The sequence below is a fragment of the Anser brachyrhynchus genome (assembly GCF_964034855.1).
Source record: "Anser brachyrhynchus genome assembly, chromosome: 9".
NCBI classification, from domain to species: Eukaryota; Metazoa; Chordata; class Aves; order Anseriformes; family Anatidae; genus Anser; species Anser brachyrhynchus.
The window spans coordinates 12738682-12755431 of record NC_137703.1 but is presented as its reverse complement, the minus strand read 5'-3'; the positions used below and the strand labels follow the sequence as shown (position 1 = coordinate 12755431).

The 16750-nt window shown below is 46.7% G+C and overlaps 1 protein-coding gene across 1 annotated transcript in view; it reads left to right on the top strand.

Moving 5' to 3' along the window:
* Positions 1-16750, top strand: part of ATP13A5 (ATPase 13A5) — a 31471-nt gene that overhangs the window by 9571 nt on the left and 5150 nt on the right. The window contains exons 8-25 of the mRNA XM_080604800.1: positions 1277-1349; positions 2158-2289; positions 2914-3084; positions 3299-3456; positions 3686-3874; positions 4121-4182; positions 6671-6821; positions 8062-8145; positions 9223-9379; positions 10788-10905; positions 11447-11571; positions 11720-11883; positions 12620-12739; positions 13509-13588; positions 13854-13896; positions 14700-14809; positions 15617-15713; positions 16299-16371. Of these exons, the coding sequence (XP_080460926.1) occupies positions 1277-1349; positions 2158-2289; positions 2914-3084; positions 3299-3456; positions 3686-3874; positions 4121-4182; positions 6671-6821; positions 8062-8145; positions 9223-9379; positions 10788-10905; positions 11447-11571; positions 11720-11883; positions 12620-12739; positions 13509-13588; positions 13854-13896; positions 14700-14809; positions 15617-15713; positions 16299-16371 (2107 nt within the window). The remainder of the gene's footprint in view (positions 1-1276; positions 1350-2157; positions 2290-2913; positions 3085-3298; positions 3457-3685; positions 3875-4120; positions 4183-6670; positions 6822-8061; positions 8146-9222; positions 9380-10787; positions 10906-11446; positions 11572-11719; positions 11884-12619; positions 12740-13508; positions 13589-13853; positions 13897-14699; positions 14810-15616; positions 15714-16298; positions 16372-16750) is intronic.

Here is a 16750-nt window from a genome sequence, read left to right as displayed (position 1 = left end):
GCACTAAATGACTGGTCAGGGGCCAGATTCAGCCATGGGAATGGCTTCTTGAGCCAGGCATACAGCAGGCTGCTCTGCGAAATGCTCCCTGGGGGAGGTAATGATTTGTCTTCGGGGGAGTTAGCTGTGGGCTGAGCTGACCCCTCTTTTCCATGGGCTGCTGGGGGGCACAGCATGCTCCTGTGTGGGTCTCTGGGCTTGAGGGCCTTTGGGCAGCGTGTGCTTACTGCAGTGCTCTGCTGACACGGCACTCCATGCACCACGCACCCTCGCTGCCAAGGGCATGCTTGTATTGCTGCCTTGTTCCAGCCTCATGCCGGTCTCAGCGAGCACTTTGTGAATAGCTGGGGCTCTTGCCAGCACAGGTGTGTTGGCCATGAATGCCATTTCTGTATCTCAGGCTAAAATCTGTATGTGTCATGTAGGATGAATAGCACTCCCGTGTTGAACAAGCACTTGCATCCCTTTAAGAGTACCTTTATCCCTAAAGTGGTGATGTCGTGCCCTGGTATTGCAGAGCACCAAGAACAGATATGGTCCGTTCAGCTTTTCTTGGCAAGGCCAGTTTTATTGTGTGACTGATAACTTTGGCAGGAAAAATTACAATGTTTGGGGCCTCCGGATATTCTTCAAACTGGTTTGACATCCTCAGAAGAACAATGCTAATGAAGAAATCCACACTTGGGGATTAGTTTTTTTTTTTTTTTTTCAATTGCAACTTCTAAATCAAGATAGTGCATTCTCTCTAATGGTCTTGCAATGACAGCTGACTTCATCATTATCTCAGGGTACATAATTGTCCGCATTAGATTGCAAAAACACGCAAAGCACAGACACCCAGTCAAATTAGAATTTTTCTTCTCGCAACGGCAGTGTTGTAATGGCAGTCTTTACAACTGGGTTGTTTTGTTGGAAGCCTCCTAGCAAGGATAAGACTGTTGAGCAAAAAGAAGCCCCTTACTAAGGGGCTGCAGGTAGCAGTGTTGCAGCTGAGGAGACTTGCTCTGTTATGAAGCAGGGATAGCCCCAGGAAAGACAAGGGAGGTTACAATGGAATGAGTCAAAGCAAATTGAAAATTTGGTCCAAGTTTCTACAGCAGCTCGTTCTAGGTTAACTATGAATCAGCATCCTGACTTCTAAAGAGAGATGTGAAAACTCCCCTGGATAACTCAGCAGAGCTCAGTTTCTATGATATTAACATGATCAGTGAATTGTAACATGCTGCTCAGCTTGAGTGTTGGTGTTTCAACACTGCTATCACTTTCCCATCAACAGCAGTCTACTAAGCTGCATGACCTTGTTGAGGAGCATAACAAAGTCCAGGTTACAGTCTGCATGAAGAGAGAAGGTGAGTCATCTGAGTCTCATTTTCCTCACAGGCCTGTGTAATTAACTGATGTGTTGAAATGTATCTGGAATTGTACAGCTCCTCTTGGTTTCCATGGCTGAAACGTGAAGGGCGAGCTGCAGGGAGAATAGGGCAGAGGGAGGTGAGCTGGGCAGGACAGCGAGAACTGTGGGCACAGCCTATGCGATGCGGTAATGATGCATCTGTGTCATTATCACCGGTATCTGCAGCATCTGTAATGATACAGGCAAGCCTAGTAATTTGTGTTGAGAGTTGAGAAAAGCTTGGAAAACTTAATTTCCCAAACAAGCAACCAGATAACAACTCTGGCCTTCAGAGATCTGCTTCCCTGCCCTGATCCAGGCTACTTTCACAAGCTTGTCAGTAGCTTGCGAGCGAGTCTTGAGGAGTGGAGTCTGGATATATGGCTCCCACTGAGGTACACGCTTCCTTCCCTGTGTCTCAGTTCCTTGCCCATAAAATAGGGGTTATAGTATTTTTGCCTCCCAAAGGTGCTCGGATATGCAATTCCTAGGGTTGATGGGAGATGTAAGGGCCTTAGATAGGTTTTTGAGGTCAGCATTTTGTGGACACTAAGCCAGTAAAACTGCAGACACCCACTTGGAGGAAGACGTTCAGACAAAGGCTTACCTTTGTGCTGTTGCTTTTCAGCCAGTTTTATTTCTAAAAGGCACTGGTCTTAAATCATGCAGCGTAGAAGTTTTGGGATGCTGTGTGCTTTGAAACTTGTTTTTTTATAGCTCAGAATTTGAGCACAAATTAAGTCCATTTTCATATTATTCTACAGGTTGCAAAGAGCTGGAGTCTCGTTACTTAGTCCCAGGAGATGTGTTTCTTTTAGACAGAAAAAAGCTCTCTCTGCCATGTGATGCCGTCCTGATTGATGGGAGCTGCGTTGTGAATGAAGGGATGCTCACAGGTGCAGCCTTGGAGTTTGAAATGTTAACACCCTGTGCAGGTTCTCTGTCAGGGAGATGTGTCTCTCTGTTCTGACAGCAAATTGTTTACTATTTATTAGAATAGTGTGCAGCAGGAGGTGGGAAAACTGTGGCTTGAATAATTCACAGTTGTCTTGGGCTTTTGAACACTGCCATTGTGTAATATATATTTCTTATCCACACACACACAGAAGGAGGATTAAAATACAGTCAGGAGCAGAAAGTGAAATAATTCAAATACAATGAATATGCATTTTCTGGCTTTTTGGATTCTGATCTTGCAGTGATTTGGTTCAAGCAGGCCATGTATGAGCACATGAGTCAGCATTATAGTAAACACTGAGCCACTGCAAGGCCTGAACTTGGGCCACGGGTGCAATTTGTCCCAAGCCCATTGACAGAAAATGCTCAGAGAAGCCATCAGATGGACTCTGACATGAAAACTGTAAAGGCTGTCACCACAAATCCACATCTGTAAGTACTTAAGCAAGCTCATTAGTCAGGTAAGTTTAAGCACCTAAAAGGGCGCTGTTATTTTTTAATATGCACAATCTGATAAGACTTTTAAATCCCCTTTAAGTGAAGCTGCATGCTGCTGTTCTCAGGTGAAAGTATTCCGGTTACTAAAACCCCCTTGCCTCTCACGGAGAGTCCGATGCCCTGGAAAACCCACAGCATGGAGGACTACCGGAGACACGTCCTCTTCTGTGGGACTGAAGTCATACAGACGAAGCCAACTGGCAGAGGGCCAGTGAGAGCCGTGGTGCTGCAAACTGGTAAGTCCTTTGTTTTTTGACCAGATTGGGGAAAATGGCTTCCCATGAGGCTGATAGGAGAGCTGGTGTCTCCTTGTAGCTCTGCCACACCCGAGCGGTCCTCGTTGCCACCTGATAGCTGAGGCCTGTGCAGTGCCATCCGTTTCTGACAGAACTGGCTCGCCATGCCACCGCTTTGTCACCGATGCGACGTAAGGCTCGTGTCTTCACGCAGGGTTCAACACCGCTAAAGGTGACTTGGTGAGATCCATCCTCTACCCCAAGCCCATGAACTTCCAGCTCTACAGAGATGCCTTCAAGTTCATCATAGGCCTCTCTGCCATCGGTGTGCTGGGACTGATCTACACCGTGTGCGTGTTCACGTACCATCAAGTAAGTACAGTCAATGCCCCTAGGCTGTGTGCCAGCTCTGAGGCCGCTGGAATATCTTCTGCTTCTGCAGTCAAGTCTGCTGATGCCAGAAGTGTGTGCGTGGGGGGATGGGACAGAAAGAAGGAGAATAAATCCATGGTCAGAGCTTGGGGTGCATTGCTCTGTGGCAGGAGGGACCCCAGGGGGCTTTTGCCCCCCTCCCACCGCCTGTTGCTCTGGCTGCTTGCAGAAACCGGTGGCAGAAGTAGTGGCTATGGCCCTCCTCCTCCTCACCGTGGCTGTGCCTCCCGCGATCCCCGCTGCCTTGACCACAGGCACTGTTTATGCCCAAAGGAGGCTGAAGAAAAAGAAGATTTTCTGCATCACTCCACAGAGGATTAATATCTGCGGGCAGATCAACCTTGTTTGCTTTGACAAAGTAAGGCACTTCCTGGGGCACTCAAAGGTGCTGGGGGAATGCACAGCGGTTATTTTATTTCTTATTTTTATTTCTCCCCAATCTCCCCTCACCTGCCCCCATGAAAACATCCTCTGCAGGTGCCTGTGGGGCAGGGTGACACTGGGGGCATGAGGCTTTCCTTACCCTGCCCAGAAAGGAGCTCTGGGGATGTGTCAGGGGAAGGGGTGGGAAGGAAAAGGGTAACAGCTATTTATCTCATTTTAGACAGGCACACTGACAGAAGATGGACTGGACCTGTGGGGTGTCCTCCCTTCTGAGGGAAGCCGGTAAGGAAGGATTTTCTTTAGAGGGAACCCATCTCCAGTGCAGAGGTATTGCCCAGCAGTCAGGTTGGCAGGGAGGTGGTTGCATGGGATAGGGAGAGACAGCAAAGAACATGCAGCAAGAGGTGGGTAGCTTGGGGGAGACAGGGAGGTGAAGATCCCTGCCCTCTGCTCAGCTCCTTCCTTGCAAATACAGTGGCTGGTGTAGTGGAGAGTGTGGCTGATAATTCAAGACAAACGCGTGGTTGAGAAGCCAGCAGCAGTGTGAGTGCTTTTAATTACTCCGTGGGGATTTGGAGAATATGCACAGAGCTTTTCAATTATGTCATTCACAGCATAGTTCAATAAATATTCTTAATCTGTTCAATAAACCTTTCATCCTTTAAGGGTTAGGATAATGCTCCTTCTGTTGAAATGAAGTGTTGCTATCTTCAGTGCCTGTCAAATCTCGCCTACCTTCTGTAAACACTGCAAAAATCCATGAGACCACAGATCAGACCTGAAAAGCTTAGGTGTCCTTACAGACTCCCTCATAGCCCTGGCATGCTCCATCTCAAATCCAAGCCCAAGGAGCACTGAAAGCCTCAAGATATATCTAGTACGCAAATATTAAACTTGACCATATCCAGGTTATACTATTTAATTCATATTATTAAAATACAATAACAGACTTCAGTTCTGAAGTGCAACTTGCATGTTAAGCCAACTCAAAATATTAATCTTTTGCAGTGGCCAGGACAAATCACACACCCATATCTACTCCTGGATTTCATTAGGTGCTGTTAATATATAAGATACCTCAACACCACAGAGATAATCATGCTATAATGAATGATAGGATGAATTCATTGTGGGAGAAAAATCACATTCCCAATACTTCCTCAAAGGACAGAGAGAAAATTGCTATCTGATGCAAATTAATGAGAAGAGATTAATAAGTGTCAACTGATAAAATACTCTTCCAGCAGGGCCAAACTGCAGGCAGATAGCATGGTCCCTTCTTGGTGCCCATCCAGTGCCCCAGGGAGGCCATGCTGAGCAAGGGATGTTGGATGGGCTGGGAGCCCCCCAGGAAGCAGGCAAATGCCAGAGAGATTTCCACCAAGGTAGCCTGGCAGGTAGTATCTGCTCATGTGGGCAGCAGAGCAAAATTGGACCGGTATATTAGAGTAAATCCTTGTAATAAGGAACTCTGTGAGGTGTCAGAACATAAGTCTGTCTTTGCTGACATGTCAAATCTATGCCCAGCTGGGAACCAGTGCTGGTGGTTTGCCAGAATGCAAGGAGGAGCTATCGCTGGCTGTGTTGATCTCATTAGTGTATTTACATAATTACTCTTTCTTAAATATTCACATTCTTAAACACATTATAAGACTAGCTGTCAGCTAATCTGAATACCATGAGGCAATGACAGTAAAGGAATTTCATTCCACTTGCAAAATATCCTATTGTATGTTTAATAAGATACAAATGTTTGTTGGTTTTACGTTGTTTAGCATTTTCACGGTGTCTCTCAAGTATTAATTAATTAATAAGCCAATTATGACCAGCCTGAGAACAAGGTATAATTTGCTGGAAACAGAACAGACTCTGATGGCCCAGAGGGATGACAGGTCCTGGGATTCATTGTTCCTTTTAATAGAGCTGCGAGCTGTCATGCTGCTTGCTTCCAGATGCATTTCACTGTGCCTGTTCTAGAAACAGGGGATGCTAGTGGTGATCAAAGGTAAATAAAATTTATTTAAATTACTCCTTAACATGCCAGCCTAAATGGTAATGGGCTGTGTTCTGGTCTGGCAGACACAGCTTGTCAGCCAGCCAGTTTCTTAGAAGGAAAAAATGTGTCTGTGAGAAGACTTTGAGAAATAACTTTCGTGGTGAAATAACAGAGTCTTCACCCAGCCCAGCTGCACACGTGCTCAGCCTGTACTGCAGGGCCAGGGAGGGAATAAATCTCAAGGCTTTCCACAGAAATAAATCGGGACATGGATCTTTAATAGTGTGCCTCAAGTAACTCAATAGAAGTCTGGCTTACCCGTTTTTTAAAACCAAGGTGAGGGACAAGCATCTGGTGTCTGTGGGTTTGCAGATGGAAGATCTACCCGTGGAAGTGGAGGCTCTCCAAGGCCATATTGCTAAATGCCTTGGAGATCTCTGCTGCAAGTTGTTTTCTTCCTGATAGCGTCTTCTCTGCTCTAATACCAAACAGCAATTGCTAAGCAGGCCTGTACCAGCCCCTCTGTTTTCCCTTCTCAGTTACTTTGCATCAAGCTGAACTCTTGACAATTAATTACTGGGAACATTTTGGCCTTCTTAGTGCCCCTGAGCTGTTATCAGAAGGAAGGGTAGGACAGCACGTTGCTTGCTGTTTTGGGGCTCTAAATGCTCTTTGCTGCACTAAATGCAGCAAAGCTGCACCTGTATGTGCTAGCTGGGGGCTTCTCTGCATCCTTCTTGTTATCAGTCCCACTAACCTTCTGCTTTTAACCAGGTTTCAGGAAATTCACAAGTTTCCATCCAGCACTCCTCTGCCCTGGGGACCTCTGTGCGGAGCCATGGCGAGCTGCCATTCCCTGGTGGTTTTGGATAAGAAGATTCAAGGAGATCCACTGGACCTGAAAATGTTTGAGGGCACGCACTGGGTAACGTGACTCGTGTCCTCTGCAACCTCCAAAGCACAGCCCCCGGGTCAAGGCCAAGCTCAAAGGCATGTCTGTAGGGGAACCCCTTTCACTCCTGGTCACAACAGCTGGAATTTGCTGTTATCCCTCCTAACCTCATGGCAGATTTGCAGCACTGTAACTGTTTTTTTTGATAGTCCAGCAATCATTTTCCTCAGGGAAGCCTGTGTTTGCTCTTTTAATTTGGTCTGGAAATGTTGGACTGTAATGAAGCAGAGGGGGAGCATTGCTGCTGGAAGCAGGGGCTCAGACTGCGCTGCTGGCTACGTGCACAGCACAGGTCAGCCGAGGAAGCATGCGGGCAGGTTTCTGTGCCCTTGTGCTGAGGGCTGTTTTCCCTGATTAGCAAAGGGACATCCCTATGGAGAAGCCAGGGCTGGAGCCTAAGGCTGAATGAACAGCAAGACAGACAGCTGGGGAAGGGGTGAGAGGCTGAGCCTCGGGGCACACCTGCAGTGATGGGGAGGGTTGTGCTGGGGGGGCAGGAGAGGAAAGGCATGGGAAGGAAAGGTGCTGCTTCTCCCCATCCCAGCCTGCAAGGGCCCTGGGGTCACTGCAGTTAACTGCCCCATCATCTCTTCTCCTTCAAGCTTTTCCTCAAGAGACTTGAATCAATACATAAAACAGATGCAGCTCTCGCAGAAGCACTGCGGGAAGGCATCGGGCTGATGGAAGGACAAGGAGCAGCAGAGCTGCACAACAGCAGAAGGGGACAATGAGAGGGAATGAACCTTGGCAGTACACAAAGTAGCAAAGGTGGAGGGCTAAAGCATCCTACACCTAAAACTGCCACCCTGTTTCTGCACAGAACATCAGTGAGAGTCTTTTAAAGCAGGAGACTGGAAGATAAAACCAGCTAGATAGGGATTAGTTCTCTTTTCCTTTCGTTGCTATGACATTAAATTTCTGCGGGACTTGAATTTAGAGAAAACAAAATTTGACACAGGTTTTTTGCTCTCATCAAGTCTAAAGATGCAGTGCCCTGTAGGCTTCTGCTAAGGACAGGACTGCAGGGAGGTTGTCAGTGATGATGGATAGAAAGACCTCATAGATTACAACAAAACACTGTGGCAGCTGGGTGGCAACAGCAAAGGGGAAACATGCTGTCATGTGCTGCCATCCCTGTTTTTAACAGACAGGTGTGAAGCCAAAAAATACAAAACATGAAGCGTCAGAAATAATGCTTTTTTTCCCTGTACAGGAGATAGAAGAGTCCAACACATCTCAGGATGGGGCTGGTACTCTTCACACCTGTGTCGTTAGACCGGGGCCGAAGGCCAGCAGTGTGAGTCCGGCTCTTTCTGGGAATGAATAATTTTGTGCTTTCAACATCCAGCTTGTGAAGCTTCTAGTACATGCACTGTTTACCTGGGCAATATGCCTTTCCTCCACTCTTGGTCCTGTGGTGCATCTTCCCTGCAAACAGAGTGCCTGGAAGCTGAGGACCAGAAAAGCAGATTCTGATTAAATTGGGGGAGCTGCTCCTGAGCTTCCAGAAGGGCTCTTGTGCCTAAAACTCTCTCATTTCCAGCTCTGCTATTTGCACTAATAACAGATACAGACTCCTGCTTCCTCACCCAATAAAACTGCTGACATAATGAAGCTATATGACAAGTCTAACTGGAGACCAGTGTAAAGAAAACTTGCAATCTAGAAAAATGTCTAAAGCAGGACTTTATCTGCAGGAAGAGGCACTGTAAGGTTGGGGCACTGCAGCTAGGAACATGGACCATAAGTTTGCTGCTAATGGTTGTGCAACCCTACTGACAGATTCACCAGCCTCACCCCAAAGCATGGTGGTGTTTGCTTCACCCCATCTCTCGAAAATCCAGGCAGGAGCTCCGTGTTTTGATGGCTGAAAATTGTTACATTTCCAGCCTGTGCATCAACCCAGACAGCTTCTTCCCAGCAGAAGAGGGGTGATTTCTGTCAGCAGTACCACAAAGACAGTGCTGTGGCAACACGGAAAACAATCTTATTTCTAGCATTGCTCTGTTCCCTTGGTAATGTCACTGTAACATCAATTTTCAGTTCCTCTGTCTGTAACTCCAGGAATATTGCATCAGTATGTGGTTGCTAAGAGAAAACCTGGGATAAAGCCCAGAAAACAAGTTGAATATTAAGAAAAACACTGAGGTTCCTGGGAAGTATGCTGGGAAGCCACTGTTTTTGAAACTGTGGTTCCTAAACTTGTTATCGGTGATCTGATCCTATAGCCAGAAAATACTAAAATTGTCTCCTAACAATAATAAATCACCTAAGCCAGAAAGGCTCAAATGAGCTGAAGCTCAGGATGGATTTGCTTTGTGTAATCTATGAATCAACCTCCTAAGTAACATCTCCCTTTCCCAACCTCTTACAGGCTCCTGTGGAAGGAATAGCAATCCTACATCAATTCCCATTTTCCTCTGGATTGCAGAGGATGTCTGTTGTTTCACAGAAGATTGGAGAGGAACAGTATGACCTGTACATGAAAGGAGCACCAGAAATAGTGTCCAGCTTATGCAGACAAGAAACTGGTACAGATGTGGGGAAGGGCACCTTTACAGTCTTTGTTTGGACTTAATCCAAACCAGACCTTGTGTTAGCAAGGTTTGCAGCACTCACTCTGCTACTACATATGTACAATTCAACCCAGAAACAAGCCTGGGGTCAGTACAGAAGCTAAATATCATTAGTTAACTATACAAATAAGCTTGTTTGTGAGTTAGGATGCACACAGCCCAGCAGCTAGTGAGATGCACAGCCTGTGGTTCAGCCGCTATACATCACCCAGCTGACAGGCATCAGCTGAAGATACAGCTCGTAAATAACATTGGTATGTCAAAATACCCAGAGAAGGTGTGGGATAGCGGTAATTGCATGTGTCACAGCTGCTCTGTTGTGCTGCATGAGTCCTTAAATTTTCTGTTAATTTATTGACCTGTAAATTCAGCATAGAGTTATTGACCCAGCTCACAAAGGCTTTAAATCTCAGCAATGGGAAACTTGCTGTGGACATGCAAATTACTGTTATTAAGGATAATTGCTATTAACACTCAAGCCAGGACTTCTGTCCTCCCTCTGCAAGTAAACATAGGCTTTTCTTCTGTGTGTGTGAGAGCAATATTATAGGCTTGTTCTCCAATTTGCCTGCAAACATAAAACTTGGGTCATGTTCACTGAATACTTCGGAAGGGTGCCAACCAGTGGTCTGTGTCTCTGTTGTTTCTTATTTGAGATGGCAATGACCTGAAAACAGGTGAAAATGGTTTTGAGGGGCAATGGAAAAACTTAGTTTAAAGCTATGTAAGTTCCAATGACACAAACCTCCAAACAATTTAGCATCAGCAGGAAAGATATCTTAAAAAACATTGTTCCACTTTCTCAGGTTTCCAAATAGCTCCTCTCCTCCTGTCTTGATTGTTCTTGTATTGATTACAGCTTAATAAATAATTAGGTACCACACTGTAAAGCTGTGATTGCAGTATGTAGTGATTACAAAATACTGCGAAGTTAAAAGGAACTCTGCTTTTAGAGGTTTTTTTTTGCCCCCCCCCCCCCCCCCCCCCCTTTTTACTGGAACCATCAGAATTGAAAATTTAGGATTTTAGAGAAATTTTCCACTAAGGCATTAACATAAAAACAACTCCCTGAGCAGTACTCAGCATGTATGCTGTAAAGTTCAGGTCAGAATGATGGAATCAGTCCTTTTTTCTCTGCCTGGTAATGCATCATACCTACCTGCACCTTAATATGCATTTAAGAAGTAGAAAATGGATGCACAGATCACTTATTTGAACAGTCAGTTACACAGCCTTAGCTGACTTCTATGACAAAGCTGAGCGCTGTAAGGCTCTACAGTGTGTTAAAGGGCAGGCTTAACCCCAGAGGAGCAGTCAGCAAGGATGGAATATTCTAACCATGACACTTTTCTCCTGTAAACAGTCCCAGCTGATTTTTTAAAGGAGCTTAAGATGTACACAAGCCAAGGCTTCAGAGTTATCGCACTGGCCCATAAAGTGCTAAGCCTAGGAAAGCATGTAGACGTGAGTGACCTGGAGAGGTAAGATGTGCTGAGGAGCTGCTAGCATCGCTGCGGGCTTGCTTCCTTACCAACTCGTTAGGACCTGACCCAGCCCTCCCCCTCCTCTCTTGCTTACGGAAGCGTATGGGGAAGCTGAGCTGCATCACACCTTCCTCTCAGCAGATGGTGATTATGCTGTTAATTGCCTTGCAATTAACTACTGCTCTTGCAAAGCTCACTGAGCTGAATTTCCGAAGCTGTTATAAAAGGGCAATGAAAGCTGGTAATTGTGCTTCAGTATGGTCATGGATTGGGACTGTGATAGAAAGCCATACTGAATGCTGTAGCCTGCAGGTTTCAGCCAGCCTGGTCCTGCAGATCTCTTCCCCCTCCCTGTGCACACCTTGGCTGGGCTGCTCCTTCCAGGGGACCGCAAGGCAGGGGACCCGTGGCTTGGCTGAAGCTGCAGAAACGCTGGTGCTTGTTGAGCACTGAACTTGTGCCAGTTGCATTTCACTGCATAGCCAAGCCTGTTTCCAGCTGAGCACAGCAGCACCTGTGTTTCTGTCCTTGCCCCAAGAGAGGAGGCAGAGTCCGGGCTGGTGTTCCTGGGCCTCCTGGTGATGGAGAATCGCCTGAAGCAGGAGACGAAGCCTGTGCTGCGGGAGCTGGCTGCCGCCCGCATCAGGAGCGTCATGGTCACAGGTGAATCCCCCAGCTCCAGCCACGGTGAACAGGAGCAGCGCAGGAAGGGCTCGCTCCTCCAGCATCCCCATTGCACGGCAGCTCCACAGCCCCCACCTGGGGCATGACAGAGGACACAAAGGGCCAGCCTCTCTGTTATCATTGGCAGGGGACAACCTCCAGACAGCAGTCACAGTGGCCAGGAGCGCGGAAATGATTCCCAAGGCCAGCAAAGCCATCATCATCGAAGCAAGTGAACCAGAGGGCTCCACTCCAGCTTCCATTGCCTGGCAGCTGGCAGAAGACAGCAAAGCAAGCACAGCTGCTGCCCCTGTATGTGCAGCTGGGGGGGTTGCTGTCAGGTGCCAGGATGAATTAACAAAGCTTTGATGTCTAATAGCTGGCTTTTGGGGTATGGGTTCCTTGCTGAGCATTTTGAGGCAGCTTTGAGGAAGGGAGGAAGTAAAAGGGGCTGGTTCCTACTTACCTCAGGGTATATGGGGTGCGATATGGACCATTCATCTGCTAGGGAGAAACAATTAATACAGAGACTCTTTGCTCAGGACAGCGTACAAAATAACTACATGAATAAGTGGTAATGCTCTGCAGATGCAGTGGCTGCTTCCTTCATGCTTGAAGTGTGCCTAATTAATGCATTTAAAAATACTTGTCTGTTAGATTATTTGCTGGACCAAACTTCAGTGTTTAAACTAGCCATCTGTGGCTAACAGGTATTGGCAACAGCTATTTTCTAGCTGCGGGAACACAGCTAGAAAATCAAGCACTGCCAGGCCTGAAGTTACAGGAAAGGACTGCAGAAATGATGCTGTGTCCCTGTTTGTGTGGTGGGCAACAGTGCGGTGTGTTGGGGGCCATCAGCAGAGCTGGATACAAAGCAGGAGGGGGATTGCTGCCCAAGGGCAGGGATGCTGCCCTTGTCATGGGCTGAGTGACACCTCGGGGCCTGTCGTCACCAGGACAGGGGCAGTTCCAGAGATGGGTCAGTCCTGGGGTCCACGGCTTTGTGGTGACCTCAGTCTGAGATTAAATTCTTTCTTATTTCTCGGAGGTATGTGCTAATGCCCAGGAAAAGATCAGCTTGGATGGAGAAAGCTGCAACTACCATTTTGCCATGAATGGGAAATCCTACCAGGTTCTCGTAAAGCACTTCTACAGCTTGCTGCCAAAAGTAAGTTCAGAGGAAACAAAGTGCTTGCTCGTCCTCCCTGTTATGTGTAAAGGACAGTAGTGTTCTGGCTGGAGAAAGGTATTTTTCTGTCAGTACCTGTAGCGTTGTCACTTCTGACAACTCAGCAGCCTCCCGGCTTGCCTCAAGGTCAGCCCAAACAGCTGGCTTTCTGTATTTGCTGAGTCCTCGGCTGACCAGGGTAGCTGAGGTGCTGTGAGCAGCTGCACAGTGGAGTTACTCCACAGTCACCTCCTCCATTTCAGTTTAATTAAAAACATCAACCCCATTCCCATGTACTGCTGCCAGAGCTGGCAACGTCTTCTGTTCAGCAGTGACAACAGGAACATGAAATACCCACACCCATCAGCAGAAATCTTCAGTGCCTGTCACCCTCCCGTTAAAGAGCTGGTGCTGGGAGAGGGACTTCTCTGGACAGCTTGGAAAACCCCCCGGCTGAGCAGTGTTATTGCCACTGTCACCAGCCATCTGTGCCGCACCAGGGGAGGAGGTATGAGGCCTGGCTGCTCCACGGCTGCCGCAGTGCGTGTGGTGACCGCTGGTCTCCCACGGAGGGGCGAGGCGGAAACCTGAGCTGGCTAAAGGTGGCGTTAGGAGAAACCTTATCCTAAGTGTAACAAAACCATGGTCGGGGCAGGGAGACTGCATTAGAGGACTGTGTCAGGCACCCCTCGGGGAGGCCTGATCCTGCCTCAGTGGGGTGGCAGGGCACAAACGCCCACCTGAGGCAGCCCATTGCTCTGTCCTGCAGATACTGGTGAATGCGACTGTCTTTGCTAGAATGTCTCCTGGCCAGAAATCCAGCCTTGTTGAAGAGCTCCAGAAACTCAAGTAAGGTTCTGTTGGCTTTCTTTTTGTATCCAACTGAGGGAAGGTGTTCTCTGAAGTGTAACTGGCCCTGCTGGTGCTGCCCCAGGCCCCCTGCCCCATGCAGGCCTTGCTGTGGCCTCGGCCCCTGCTCCATCACAGCATGGAAAGCTGCATGAAACAGGGCTGAGATAAGAACACTGAGCCAACCTCCAGCACCTACAAACACCTTCCCTCTCTCCCATTTTCCCTCCTTTCATCAGTGTTTTCCCTCCTTTTCCTCCAACAGTTACTACGTGGGCATGTGCGGTGACGGAGCCAACGACTGTGGGGTATGTATGAGCAAATCTGCTGCTTTCCTTAAATTTTACCTCTTTCAACCTAAAGCGCACTGTGGTGAGACGCTGCCCGGCACAACTTGTCACCAGCATTTCCCACGTTAGCCTGTGGGTATACTTGGTCAGCGTGTTGTAAAATACTACCTATGTGTGTTTTTACATACCAACACACACAATAATAGAAGGCTTTTTTTTCTCCAGATATTAGAATAAGCATACTTCTTACACATTTGCTCAGATTTTACAATTGCAAATTGGAGGGCCTTAATGATTAAAAAAATAATTATTCTATTATCTATTATATTATTGTGATAAATGTGTTATCATAATATAATTTTATAACAATGCATTAGCTAGTTTGGTGAAAGTCATCCATAGCCCACTCCTGAGCACTAAAGCAGAGGTGACAAGGCTGGGTTATGGGGATCTTATAAGAAAGCAATAAAAGAAATATGAACAGGAGATTGAAAGGAGTAGAAAGAGGATAAAATGCTAATTTAAATAGCTTAGCAGATTGTTTAACAGGATAGGTATGCACAAACTCCAGTGTGGGAGACAGAGCATACAGGGTAGTTCAAAGAACTGTAAATAGGTACAATGGGATTAAATGAACAAACAAAGTATTTAAGCTGTAGGGAATGAAAGATACCTGGAAAATGAGATCAGATGGGCCACAGAATAGAGGAAGATCAATTACAAAGGACACTTGAAGCAAAAATTGTGAAGCACCACTGAAAGTGTGTGTGTGTGTGGGAGGGGGGAACGCATCTCCAGCTTCCTTCTTCTGTGGATTTCAGGCTTTGAAAATGGCCCATGCGGGGATATCACTGTCAGAGCAGGAGGCATCAGTGGCCTCACCTTTCACCTCCCAGATCCCCAACATCCAGTGTGTGCCGGAGCTGATCAGGTCAGTTGTGCTGTCTTGGGGTGCTGCTGCCTGCACTGAGCTTGGTGTGCGGGGTCGCAAGTGGGAGTTGCACAGCCATGTGCAGGTTCCTGAGACAGATTGGTAATGAAAACTAAATATTTATGGCTATAATATGTGTGTATAAAAACATATACGTACACACACAGCTGTGTCCACGTGCTACTCTGAAAGATGCTGATGAACCAAACCTAGTTGTTTCCCAGTAACTGCATAAAATAAAGCATAAGGGGCTTTTTTTTTTTTTTTTTTAAATCCTTAAATTCCAATACTGTGAGTGTTGCCCATAGAGGCCGATATTTTTGGAACAAGTACAGGAGTAGAGTTACACAAGAGGGCAGGGATTGCAGTGACCACAGGACAGATTTGCTTGTCATTACTTTAAAAATTTGATATCCATATGCTGTATGCAGTCATTGAGCAGCCAGGAATAATGCCATTTAGCCAAATGTATGAAAAGACAATTACTTCTTTATGTAGCAATGCACTTGATTCCCAGAACTGTTGAACAAATTATAAATGAAAAAGCAGCAGCTTAAGCCAGGTATTAAAATTGTAGCTGGAGAATAAACACAAAGAAACAAAACATTGCAGATGAGGGGTGCTTAGGTGGCTCTGCATTATCTTAAGGCCAAAATATGCCTATGGAATTTAAACTATTTTCCATTCTTCTTAAGGATTCTAAACAAAAGGAGTTACTCTCCATAGAAGCAGAAACAACCTGTGGCACTAAAACCCCAGTACTGGGTGGGTTACGGGTTTTTTTAGCTTTGTTTTGTGTTTGAGCAGGGAAGGTCGAGCTGCTTTGGTTTCTTCCTTTGCTGTGGTTAAATACCTGACCCTGTATGGCCTGATTCAGTTTGTTGGTACTGCTCTGCTGTTTTGGGTAAGTGTTTAATGCCAATCTTTTATCACCATGCTGTACTCACTACAGGTTTTTATCTTCAGTGGTATTACTCAGCAGGGGAGAGAAGGCATACGGGATTTCAAGGAATAAGATAGAGTAAGGATAAAGTTTTGAAGATGTGAAAAGCTGGATAATTGAATAATAATTTACTACATGAAGTATTTCAGTTAATATCAGAACAGTTGAAACGAATGATGAAATAACCCTGCTTCCACAGCCACTAGTTTGGTTGTACCAACTGTGTCCATGTCTCGCCTACCCAAAGATGTTTCAAGCCTGGCACAACGTGAAGCTCTGGCTGTGCTTGCAGTTACTGCAGGTTGGGGGTGTGTGACCTGGTCTGGGTGGTCCATAGGTACTGCTGTCTGCTGGAAGAAGGGTGGAAAAACATTCACATCCCACTGGGTCACCTGCAAGGGCTTGCTCGTGCTCAAAGGTTGCATCAGGGCGGTGAGGATGCTGTTGCTGGCATGCTGCTGCTCTGAAGTGGCATTTGGTGCTACAGTTGGTGTCCTCAAAATTGACATTGGTAATCAGGTGGGCTCTTCTGTGTTTTTGTTCCAGCAGCTGCAAATCTTTGGGAATCACCAGTATTTGATACAAGACGTTGTCATTACCCTTCTGGTTTGCCTAACAAGTAAGCAGCATGGGGAAGCCCGCTGTGTCTGTTGGAGAGCCTGAGTATAAATAGTCAACTTCTTTTTCCTACAAAAATTAAAACGAGAAGCCAAGTTCTGCTGTCAATAACACCATAACCATCGGTGGTAGAGCAATCCCTTGGGCACAGAGCGTGTCATTTGGCTCATAGTCCTTTGCAAACACAGCTACAGGAATCTACAGAGTTGATAGGGTTCGGATGCAAGACTCGATGCGAAGAGCAGAGGTTGCTCTGGTGGCTTCTAGCGGGGCTCAGTGTAACTCCAGCTCCAGCATGGTCCCAGCATGAGATCCAGTATGGCTCTTGGGCTCCCATGGGAATCCCTGCCTGCAAGTGGGGGTGATGTTCTCCATCTTCC